Source organism: Xenopus laevis, chromosome 5L (assembly GCF_017654675.1).
Source record: "Xenopus laevis strain J_2021 chromosome 5L, Xenopus_laevis_v10.1, whole genome shotgun sequence".
Lineage (NCBI taxonomy): Eukaryota > Metazoa > Chordata > Amphibia > Anura > Pipidae > Xenopus > Xenopus laevis.
The window spans coordinates 148398880-148411604 of NC_054379.1; the positions used below are offsets into that span (position 1 = coordinate 148398880).

Here is a 12725-nt window from a genome sequence, read left to right on the forward strand (position 1 = left end):
TTTAGATGAGACCCGGTGTACGCTGATTTTTTAGGTTCTTGTTACCCATTATTGTCCATAGGCCCTAAATTCATGCCCCACTTACAGATATCACTGTTTATCTGAATACTGGAACAATTGGTCAGCACTCACCCAAACCACAAATTTGTCAAGCAGGTGCACGTGCAAGGTTGTCCACTCCAACCGGATAAGCAATGCAAGACGAAATCACAGCACCATCCAAATTGTATATAAACTTAAAAAGCCTTTATTGGATTTTCTGGCTTGGATCTCAAACGAACAACATTTCAGGCCTATATGGCCTTTTGTCAAAATTTGGATGGTGCTGTGATTTTGTCGAGCATTGTTTATCTGAATATACAAAAACCTGTTATCCAAAAAGCTCCAAATGACAAAAGGCAGCTTCTCATAGACTCTATTTTATCCATATAATCCAAGTATTTTTTCAATTATTTTTTTTTTTCTCTGTAATAATTAAACAGTACCTTGTACTTGAGCCAAACTAAGATATAATTCATCATTATTGGAAGCAAAACCAAAGCCTATTGGGTAATGGTAAAAACTCAAGTTTTTTTCAATAGAAAGCACAATTTTTTAGAGGAAAATTTTTTTTTTCATGATTTATTATACCCCGAGGTTGCTAAAAGTCCAAATCTGAAAGTACTCCATCTCCAAGCTGTCAGGGGCAAGTAGAAGTCAATGACAGAGGTCCCATTTCAAATTTGAAAATATCATGGTCTGCTCTAAGTTTCAGCCAAAAATGTGAAAAATTCTGAGGTTTCAAGCGATTTCATGAAAAATGTGAGCATTTCGGGCATAAAACTCGAAAGTTTTTTTCCGCAAAAAACAAAATTTTTCGAGTTTTTTTCCCGAATCGATTTTATCAAGTTTTTTCAATTAAAAAAAATAAGGTCAAATCGTGGATTCTAGTTTGGTCTGACTTTTTTTACTTAAAAATTTAGAAAAAATCAGACTTTGATGAATAACCCCCTTTTGATCTTTTGTTGAAATTCCTGCTTGTTTATCTTGCTATACAATAAAAACATTTTCAATCGAAATAACCCCTTTAGGGGGAGATTCACTGAGTGCCGAATTTGCGTTAGCGTCCGCTTCACTCACATCGCAACACTTCGCCAGGCGTTTATTCGCCAGGACAAAGCTAATTCACTAAAATCTGAAGTTGCGTCCAGGGCGCGGAACACGAAGGTGCGCTAGCGTTGCCTAATTTGCATATGGTGGGAAGTTAAAGTTCAATGGACGTTTATCTTGCAGCCAATACATCAAACTACACAAGCCCGGGAAACCTTAATAAAATAAAATAGAGTTGTTATATTGCCCTACACATGTGCCCAGTGTATAGTTTATGTGCCATATGTTAGGAAATGTAGGGGGGAAGCCGGGTACCCCAGAAAAAATTTACGATCTTTTGCAGCCTGAAAAATTTAAAGTCACCAGCGTTTTTTGGGACTAAGAAAAATTTTCAACTATTTTTTGAGGAACTCCTATCTACTCTATTGCACTTCGCCTGGATTGAGGTGGTGAAGGCAAGTCTGGCGCAAGAGGTAACGTTCAGTAAAATCCGCATCTTGGTGAATTTGCGTAGTTACGTCCCTTCACCAGAGCGCAACTTCGCCAGGCATAAGGGAGTGAATTACCGGTAGAGTCTAACTCCTTCGATAGCAAAGTTATGCCTGCGCCCGTTAGTAAATCAGCGAAGAAACAAAATGACGCCATGCTGGTGAATTTTCACTAACGTTAGTCACTTTGCCCTTTAGTAAATCTGCCCCTAAATGTTTACATGATTTTTTAGTAGACAATGTATGAAGATCCAATTTACGGTAAAATCCATTATCTGGAAAACCCCAGGTCCTGAGCATTCTGGATAACAGGTCCCATACCTGTATATGAATATACTGATATATGACCTGGTCTTGTTGGCAAACATATTATAAGCCCAAGAATATCTAGGACAACAATTTTAACCTAAATATAACCCTAAGCAAAATATCAAGCACAGCATTTAAACATTCGACCCCAAATCTCCTAACCCCCTCCCCATGCTTTTGGAATGTTTTCTGTAATATTAGAACTCCCATCCCAGCCTGTACATATCTGCAGATTTATTGTTTTGCAGCTAAATAAAGTGATGTTTTGTTTCTGGAATTCATTAGCTTTGTTGGAGTATTTCCAGCAAAGGACAAAACTGTGGTACCCACATTTTACATTGTGGTCATGGTATGGATATAGCTTTTATTTCTGGGCTTGAAGCCAACATCAAAGTCAGCCTGACATTCCAGAACAGTTGAATAAAGGCTCAATAAACAGCACACAGAGCTGCCAAATCTTAAAAGCAAGGGGGTTACTAAAACAAGCAAACACACACAGCTTATGATTCTGTAGGGAACATGTCCTCAAAGAACATGTGCCAGATAATTTGATGTTCAGGAGTTAAAAAAGATACCCAATGTAATTTTTCTATAGGGAATGCACAGATAGCAGCTTCCATAAAAAGGTATGTATGCAAATAGCAGGGGCATTGTTAAACATGGTCTGGTATTTCTCAGTAAAGGAATGGGATCCGTTATCCAGAAAGCTATGAATTTTGTGAAGGCCATCTCCCATAGACTCCATCTTTATCAAATAATTAAAAAAATTTAAATTATTTCCTTTTTCTCTGTAATAATAAAACAGTTGCTTGTACTTGATCCCAACTACAATATAATTAATCCTTATTGGAGGCAAAATAATTAAACAATCTTTTAAACAATGTTTAAATGATTTTTAGCAGACTTAAGGTATGGATATCCAAATTACAGAAAGATCCATTATCCAGAAAACCACTGGTCCCGAGCATTCTGGATAACATGTCCTATACCTGTTAATTTTTAGGTTCACCTGTTTCCTGGCTCTTCCCCTACTTCCAATAATGCACTCAAAGCCCAGTCGTTTATGGTCCACATCTACTACTGGAATCCTGATATACATAGATATATTTATGGTGGTTTGCATAGGACATAAGATGGGTGAGAATGGATGAGCATAATGGAGCCCTGATGTTGGAGTCCAAAAACTATACCCAAGTAAACCAACTCAAATAATAAGATTGTCATAAGATCATCTATAAGGAAGTTAAAGGGGTGGTTCACCTTTAAGTGCACTTTTAGCTTTCTTCTTCTAACTCTTTCCAGCTTTCAAATGGGGGTCCGTGACCCCATCATTTGATGTATTCATGATGGTTTGCATAGGACATAAGATGTATGAGAATAACGGAGAATGGAGGATAATGATTATCCAATCAGATAGTGTTAGTAATTAACAGCCATCCCACCTGAGTAGCACAGTAAAAATATATACAATAATTGAGATCCTTTTCTAAAGAATAGCAGAATATAGCTAAGTATATTCAAGTGAATATGAATATGAAAACAGGAATATTCATAAATAAAAAAAATATATATATATATACTGTATAAATCTACATATATGCTATTAGCTCAAAGCAAGAAATATTGTGTCAGATTCAATTCAGTGAGAAAAATGTATCTCCTGGTTTATCACATTAAAACTCATGTACGAGATTCAATTTGAGGAGAAAAAAGTTTTCTCCAAATTCAGTTCCTGTTTTTTCCCATAGACTTCAATGGAGTTTTCATGTGATAAACCGTGAAATAAAATTTTTTCTGAATTGAATTGCATTTCAAATTGACTATGACTCACCATGACTCTTCGCGTGATAAACCATTTTCTCACTGAATTGAATGTGGCCCTTTGTACTCTAAATTCATACCACATGTAGGGTTGCCACAATATTTGTAACCGGCTGGTTTGGGGGGAGGGAACAAAAGGGGTTGGGTGTGATGTCAAAAAGGGGCGGGCCACGACGCGGAGAACCGAAGACGGAGGACTAAAGATAAATTACAGGGGATTGCGGGCAGGCCAAGGGGTCTTTTTGAAGGGTATTACAAATTTACCGGCAGCTACATTGCCGGTAAATTTGTAATGCCGGCCCCGGCCTTGGCAGGTGTTTTACCGGCTAGGCCGATAAACCGGATTGCGGAAATGCTCTATAAAATCTAGCAAAAACTGAAATCACTCTAATATTTCAGGCATTTTTCCAGCTTTTTTTCTCGAATTGCTCAAATTTTTTTAGGTATAATAAATTTAGCAAAAATTTGAGGTTTCTAGTGGAAAAAACTCAAATTATTCGAGATTTTGACATTCGGATTTTAATACATAAGCCTTTTAATGTCCTTAATGTTTACTATATGTTCTCTTATTCTTTCTTTTAAAGTATGCCCTGTTTGTCCCAAATATTGTTTAAAGGAGAAGGAAAGGCTAAAATTAAGTAAGCTTTATCAGAAAGGTCTATATAAATACACCAGTAAACCCTCAAAGTAATGCTGCTCTGAGTCCTCTGTCAAAAGAAACAGCATTTCTTTCCTTCTATTGTGTACACATTGGCTTCTGTATCAGACTTCCTGTTTTCAGCATAAACCTCCAGGACTAGGGCTTGAGCATGCTCAGTTTGCGCCTCTCTCCCACTCCCCCTCCCTTTTCTCCCTCTCCCCCTCCCTGCTATAATCTGAGCCCAGAGCTATGAGTGAGCAGGGAGAGATTCGGGCAGGAAGTGATGTCACACCAAGCTAATATGGCAGCTGCTATCCTAAACAGACAGAGAGCTTCTAGAGCTGTTTACTCAAGTATGGTAAAGCATTCTGCAGAATAAATATAGTTTTATAGCTTGCACTATTGTGGCTAATCGATTGGCAATAAACTGCTTCTGTAGCTTTCCTTCTCCTTTAAGACATTTCTTGCATGTAATTAAATTAATAATGTCCCCGGGTATTCGATAGCAACAGTATCCATTTCCAAGATTGCTAATGCTCTTAGTGGAGATGTATATTTGGAGTTTCTAGGAGCTATACATCTGCACTCATCTGACTTTGTTTATTTTGATGGGGTTGCACTGCAATATCAATCAATATATCAGCACGGCAAAGTCTTGACCCCATTACCGTTTGATGCAGAGAACAGGAAAGACTTATTTTACTCAAGGACATTGCACTCCCATGGTGTTCAAAGCTGTATAAATATCTGAATATTAAAGTTGGAGGAAGATACTCAGGTGGCTTGGTTACAATTTTATCCTGACCCTCTGGACAATCACAACAAAGGACCTATTGTTCCCTGGAAGCTGTCTGCTCACGTAGACACCCGTAGGCACCCAATGGGAACTTGTGCACACAACAAACCATTATTTAGCATGCGCTGCATAATTAAGTACTAAGAACCATGAGCAACCCTAATTCTAGCCCTAACACTGTAAATTCTGACAATGTTATCCTAATTGGACTGAAGTTGTAGTGAGATACAAAATGTTTTGTATCCAAATAATTAAAGTGCAATATACAGTAATTGTACTTTTAGAAATTTAAGATAACCTTTAAAGTTGCCCTCCAGTCAAGGTTTTGGGACCTCTATACCTTTGAACACCACAGAAACCACTGGATCTATTGCCAGTATTGTTATACCCCTGGCTGTGTACATATGATAGGGGAAATAATGAGAATAAACTAGAGGAACTTTCTTCTTAACCCAACAAAAGAAAACTGTACCTTTGTTTAATATACAGGACCTGGAGTTTTCTGTTATTTAGATCTTCATGCCTTAAGTCTACTAGAAAATCCTTTAAACATTGGGGCAGATTTATTAAAGGTTGAGTTTGAGGTTTTCGGGCGTATATTTGAGTCATAAATCGATTTTTCGGGTTAAAGAAAACTAGAATTTTTTGAGATTTATCATACCTCAACCCCGGAAGTAGCTCAAATCCGAAAATACTCCAGCTAAAACATATTGAGGTCATGTTGAAGTCAAAGGCAGAGGTCCCTTGAACCAGCTGAAGATGTTAATAGCCTTCATGATTTTTTTTTAATGGGTCTCTCTGAGAAACTTGATCAATTCGAACAATTTGAGTTTTTTTAGGTGAAAACTTGATTCATTCGAGTTTTCAAGTTGTTAACCTCGGACTCGCCGATTCAAGTCTTTTTTAAATTAGAGTTGTGGGTTCATTCGGGTTCTAAAAAAGCTCACATAGCTCTAACATTTGACCTTTGATAAATAACCCCCTAAATAAACCCAATAGGATTGTTTTGCCTCCAGTAAGGATTGATTATTTCTTAGTTTGGATCAAGGTACTGTTTTATTATTATTACAGAGAAAAAGGAAATTATTTAAAAAAAAATTGGATTATTTGGATAATATAAAATAAAATGGAGTCTATGGTAGATGGCCATTTCAGGATAATGGGTTTCTGGATAAAGGAACCCCTACCTGTCCCTGTAAGCAAAATAGTATAACATCCATAAGCCCAGAATAATTGACTTCTGACTGCCTCTATAGCACATCTAATAGATCTTCTCAGAAAGGTTCTTCAGATTAGCACCTAATACAATTATATTACGTGTATAATACTACCAGGGTGGTTTTTAAGAGACTTGGCTCCTAAAACCCTTTCACCACTGATCTTCTCAAAGCTGTATTCGTCTAATGCTTTTGTATCATCGCTTACGGTAGTTATGTAGAAATCTAGAAAGACTAAAACTAAAGGCCTTCATTGTTCTTGTCTTTTTTAAATTGGCGTCTATAGTTAAAGTGGTCCATGCGTTTCAATTTTTGGCCTCTACAACCCTCGCAAGAAAAGCCAATTAGCACCTGAATATTATGTTTCTTATATTCTTAGAAAATAAATTATTCTTACTTGTGCATGTTTTCCAGTCCTACGGCGATCATGATGTAATATGCGATTCCGCTTTGCACAATAAATTGTAAGGCATACCTATGGAAGAAAATAGGAGATTCTTACAAAGAGCAAGGGGGTTTTGGTTATTTTCATCTGCGCATGTTTAGACTGCCAAAATGCCCAACACTGAATCCTGTGCAACTGCCCTACTTGATTCTTGTCCCCAAAGACAAGGACTTCAAATGCTTTTGAAATTCACATTTTAAAGATAATAAGGAAAGGCATCATTAAAGGCTTACAAAATATTGCATACAAAATTGTAATATATTGTAATGTGTGTTCATTCAAAATTGTATCCAATTTTTACAAATAAATATCAAAGCAATTATTATTTAAAGGACAAAAAAATGCAATAACCTTCAGATGCAACAAACTATCAGTGACAAACATCCCACAACTCCAGCCCATCACTTAAATATGGCTGCCCTACAATGCTGAGCACCAAAAAAAAAATTTAGGCTAGAAGTTAAAAGGATACGGCTAGAATATTCTTAGATAAATTAGTGCTGTCCAGCTTTTACCACAATGTTCCAGATATGTCAGATATAAAGTACCTAATGTTTTAAGGACAAACTGTATTAAATAAGTAATGTTATACAAAGATGTATATGGAGCCTGTGCATAGACCTGCATCTGTTTCTGAGTTTAATGGAGAATAAACTGAAATTATATATGATTTTAAAATGAAACAGAGCTCTAAATAGTAAAAGAAGAACCACCAGAGTATCAGGAGGAAATGCCATATTTAATGCAGTCGTTTCTATACTGGATTTTACAGGGTCCAACCATTTTCAGGTAAAAAAAAAAACATTTCCCACATTATCAACGTGTAATAAATTATTTATGCATAAGTACTTCTTTTTAATTCCGTCGTGAAATCTTAAGTTTGGCAGATTTCCATTAGGACTTGCTTTGAGTTGGTTCCACCAGGTTCTCCACTAATGACAGTAGGAACCAAGAAAAGCACCTTGGAGACATTATAATTGTGTATCTGTAGGAAAATTCTTCATGAATAAAAGTTATGCCAAGAAGTGATTCTATAATTTATGCTGAAACATTGCCCTTTGTTTGCTTGGTGCCGCTGGGTGGTATTTTTACATCAACTGAATGGCTATAAATTGGTGGGTATGACACCCTAGTAGTGGTGGTGGGACTTTATCAGTTCAAGTTTCCCAATAAAATCCAAAAGGGCCCCCCTTCGCTAACAATAAGGTTTGGAAAATGGTGGCCTGTTTCAAGGAGAGCTTACAAGAGCAGCAAACTGTCACACAACATCTCAACATCAAGATGGGCATTCAGGCTTTGTAGGACATAAAACTGGCAGGCTACCAAAATCTCACTCTTATTGACTTCTGATCAAGCCCCACAATTGGGAAACTACTGCTACACAATTTTACCAAGACATAAAGACATAAGTAAAAAAAAAAAATGGAACTCACCATCCAAAGCAAAAAAGTGCAAGGTACAGGCCCAGCAGCGTTGCAACTACATGTCGGATTAAGGGACTAGTTTTGCTTGAATGTAGGTAGATGCGGAACCAAATAGCAGCAAGCAAGGCAAAGACTTGGCACGCTACGAAATTAACCTGCAGAGGAAACAGAAATGCATTTAATTTATCAAGCTGAGGAAACCTGAACCAAGTGATAGAGTCCATTCTGTAATATGAACAAGGTCACTGTTTAGTTTCAGTGGTAAACTGCTCTCAGTTTGACCACACTTAAAAAATACTTAGACATTATTATACAGTAAAGGTGTAAGGTTGTTCTACTTCCAAGTAAACACACAAAAAAAAACTCGAATCGCTCAAATTGATCAAGCTTTCGGGCAAAACCCTCTGAAAAACTCAACGATGCAGGCTAACATCTTCAAATGATTCAAGGAACCTTGACAGGTTTTAGATGGTGTATTTTTGGATCCAAGCTATTTCCAGGGTTGAGGTATAATCTAAATCGAAAAAATCAAGTTTGTTTTTAACTAAAAATGTGAATTTTGACCAAAAAAAAATCAACTCAAAAACTTGGAAAACACAACTCGATCCTTAATAAATAACCCCCCTAAATTACAAGATTGTAAAAATAATAATAAATATGATGTTTATTTTTCTTGCTGAGTAAGATATATTTGTGTATATATACACAACAACAATGTGTATATAGGCCCAAAAATAGACCAGCTTTATCATTTTCCCAGCAAAACCCAACAGAAGCAATTATCACATACACACATCCAGCTGAGCTGGCCATGGAATCCGCATCACTCACTACACCTCTAACATAGACAAATGAACACGACAAAGGAACGGACCCACAATAATTCGTATGGCTACAATGAACTGCAATAGGATAAACTCGCTGGCCGTTTTATATTGGAACTGAAGCTCTAAAGCTGCTACTGAACTACAGTTCCCAGCATCCTGTAATTCTAAATCACTACACGTGATTCATAGGGAAATATATTGCTGGTTATATTTGCTTGTGTTCATTATACACATAACACAGTAACATTTTCTACCAAGAAATGATTTCACCATAACCCAGTGAAGGGAAGAAGTCTAACCAGCCTGACATCAATATCCTTATCTGACTGATCTGTCTAAGTGATTATTTTCTGCTCCAAATCACACTGCACTTTAGTGGCACAGTCAAGATGGCAGCTCAGCTGGATGACTGCAGTTCAGATCATAGCGATTTCTAACTGTATCCTAACACTGCCTAGCAATGGCCGGTTATACTGTAAACTGCACTGGGATTAACAATGACTTTCTTGTGCAGATTCTGCCAACAATTTCTCAAGACAGACAGACTGCAAACAAAAGCAAATTACATTCGGTTTTCCAGCCAACAGGAAAGAAATATTTGTAGTAGCCAGGGGATAGCCTTTGTGGTTGCTAATATTGTACTTCAACGACTGAAGGTTCACTGATTAACAACACTAATATCAAGTGATAAATTGTCCGTCTCATCATACCCACAGTCTATTACAAGAGGATGTAATCCCCACCAATGCTATAGCCTCTCATGCTAGTATACATTTTCTTCCCAGAGACTATTATCCCACTGTTACTATAGGCACCATCTCTCCCTACTATACCTGCTATCCCACAGTCACACTCCCTTCCCAGAGACTATTATCCACTGTTACTATAGGCACCATCTCCCTACTATACCTGCTATCCCACAATTACAGTCCCTTCCCAAAGACTATTATCCCACTGATACTATAGGCACCGTCTCTCCCTACTATACCTGCTATCCCACAGTCACACTCCCTTCCCAGAGACTATTATCCCACTGTTACTATAGGCACCATCTCTCCCTACTTTACCTGCTATCCCACAGTCACACTCCCTTCCCAGAGACTATTATCCCACTGTTACTATAGGCACCATCTCTCCCTACTATACCTGCTATACCACAGTCACACTCCCTTCCCAGAGACTATTATCCCACTGTTACTATAGACACAATCTCTCCCTACTATACCTGTTATCCCACAGTCAAACTCCCTTCCCAGAGACTATTATCCCACTATTACTATAGGCATCCTTTCTCCCTACTATACCTGCTATCCCACAGTCACACTCCCTTCCCAGAAACTATTATCCCACTGTTACTATAGGCACCATCTCTCCCTACTATACCTGCTATCCCACAGTCACACTCCCTTCCCATAGACTATTATCCCACTGTTACTATAGACACCATCTCTCCCTACTATACCTGCTATCCCAAAGTCACAGTCCCTTCCCAGAGACTATTATCCCACTGTTACTATAGGCACCATCTCTCCCTACTATACCTGCTATCCTACAGTCACACTCCCTTCCCAGAGACTATTATCCCCAATGCTGATGTGCAGACAAACACTGCAGTGTATTACTTGCTCTCTTCCTAACATAATAGCTGCCCTTATTTGGCCCTCTAAAGGTAGTTCTGTTGGTATCACAATTGGAATTTACCATTCTGCCTTTGCTGAATTAATACTGTAACCCTTCTATAGGGAGCAAGGATTGCTGGGATCCTCAGGAGTGAAGAACATAACTCAGTTTAACACAGGGTTAAAATAGCTGATGTTTTTATTTCAGCTGAATTCTGTCACTGCTTATAGCGCATCATATGCTACAGTGTGAATGTCAGTGTGCTACAATCATGTGAATAATTACTTAACTGTGTGGTTTCCTTGGCAATAAAATGGACTTCAGCATCTAAAACATGGCATTTATCATTAGCAAACCCCATGGCACCTCTCCCACACATCACAAGTACAGTACGTCCCTGGGGTCCATCTTACGGTTCTATCTGTATTATGTCAGAATTAACATTTTGAGAAACCTTTGAGCACATCATCAAAATAATTAGGTGTGAGAAGTTTTGTGGGGAGAATAAGATAACCAGTGTGAACTTTACTCCCGATCTAAATCACAAGGAAACTTCGGGCAACTTCAGAAAGCGAAGCCATTCGCCAGCGATTTACATTTTAGCCGGGGGGGAAGGCATTTAGGGGAAATTAGTTACCCGAAGAAAAGGTGATTTGTCGCTGGGTGACTAAGCTTCGTGTGCCACCACCCTTAAACATTTTTTTTACTGTTTTTCTGCCCTCCCCGCACTACTGGTGAGGTCACTTCCTGTTTAATGGTGGTCAACGGGTTGTGGATTGGATTGTGAGTAAGGCATCTGCAGGTCGGGTAGTAGGTCCAAGTGGATAAAAATGACAGTGGCATACTAGGATGAATTCATTTTTATCTAACATTTATTACAGTGTTGTTTGGAGATATTTGACAAAGGATCAGTCAGATAAAGTATCTGTTTTGAAAATCCTGTTTTGAAATATCTGGTTTGAAAATCCCATGGGGGTCAAATGATCAGATTATCTTGTTCGTCCTGAAACCTGGAATTAAAGCATGGAGTAAATACTGGTATGGGACGTATCTAGGGTTGCCACCCGGCCGGTATTTTACCGGCCTAGCCTCTCGAAAAATTTAAGTTTTTTTTCCACAAAAAATTCGGATGTTATACTAAAATGAAACTTTAATTTTTCTAGTTTTTGGCATTCTGACTTCAATAAATAACCCCCTAAGTCTACTTAAATGAATTTAAACATAATAAATTCTAATAGGATTGTTTTGCATCCAGTAAGGATGAATAGTTTGGATCAAGTACAAGGTATTGATTTATTATTACAGAGAAAAAAAATTTTTTAAACATTAGAATTAAATGGAGTCTATTGGTGATGGCCTTCCTGTAATTTGGAACTTTCTGGATAACCGGTTTCCAGATATAGGATCCCATACCTGTATATGAAATCTCAACCTCCAATGTGACTAATGGGTGTCTAGTGAAAAAAATTTAAAATAAATCATATTAAAACAAAAGGGGTTGATATTGGATTGTGAAATGATATTGGATTGTGTTGGATGATAATGGATTGTGTTAGATTTAAATGAAATTATATTGGATTGTGTTGGATTTAAATACAGAGTATAATCATATTGGTGTGTAATATAACTAAGTGGAGCCAATACCATTCTGAAACCTGTCAGTATGAATAAAGGGCACACAGAAGTATGATAAGCAAGGAACATTATATTGCAGGGGTAAGGATCCCATCTGCTGCTCTCCAGCTGAGACTTTAAAGGTGTAGTCAATATGCTGTGTCTCTATTTGCCATGACTAGTATGTTTTTATAGATGTAGCCAGATGTAGAGGGCCAGAGCTTTTTTTTAACTTTAGCTTTATCAGAGCCACACTGCAAACTTCTGCTCAGCAGGATCTATGAAAAATAACAGCCTGCCAGAAAGTAGTTCCATCCTAAAGTGCAGACAAAAGTCACATGACTGGGGCATCTGGGAAACTGACAATATATCTACTCCCATGTCAGATTTCAAAACTGAATATAAAAAAAAAACTGTTTGCTCTTTTGAGAAATG

General features: G+C 37.7%; 1 protein-coding gene across 1 annotated transcript in view; it reads right to left on the reverse strand.

Annotated features, from left to right (window-relative positions):
• Positions 1–12725, reverse strand: part of LOC108717172 (lysophospholipid acyltransferase 2) — a 122592-nt gene that overhangs the window by 83523 nt on the left and 26344 nt on the right. Inside the window, exons 2-3 of the mRNA XM_018264004.2 lie at positions 8239–8384; positions 6758–6835 (exon numbers count right to left, since the gene is read on the reverse strand). Of these exons, the coding sequence (XP_018119493.1) occupies positions 6758–6835; positions 8239–8384 (224 nt within the window). The remainder of the gene's footprint in view (positions 1–6757; positions 6836–8238; positions 8385–12725) is intronic.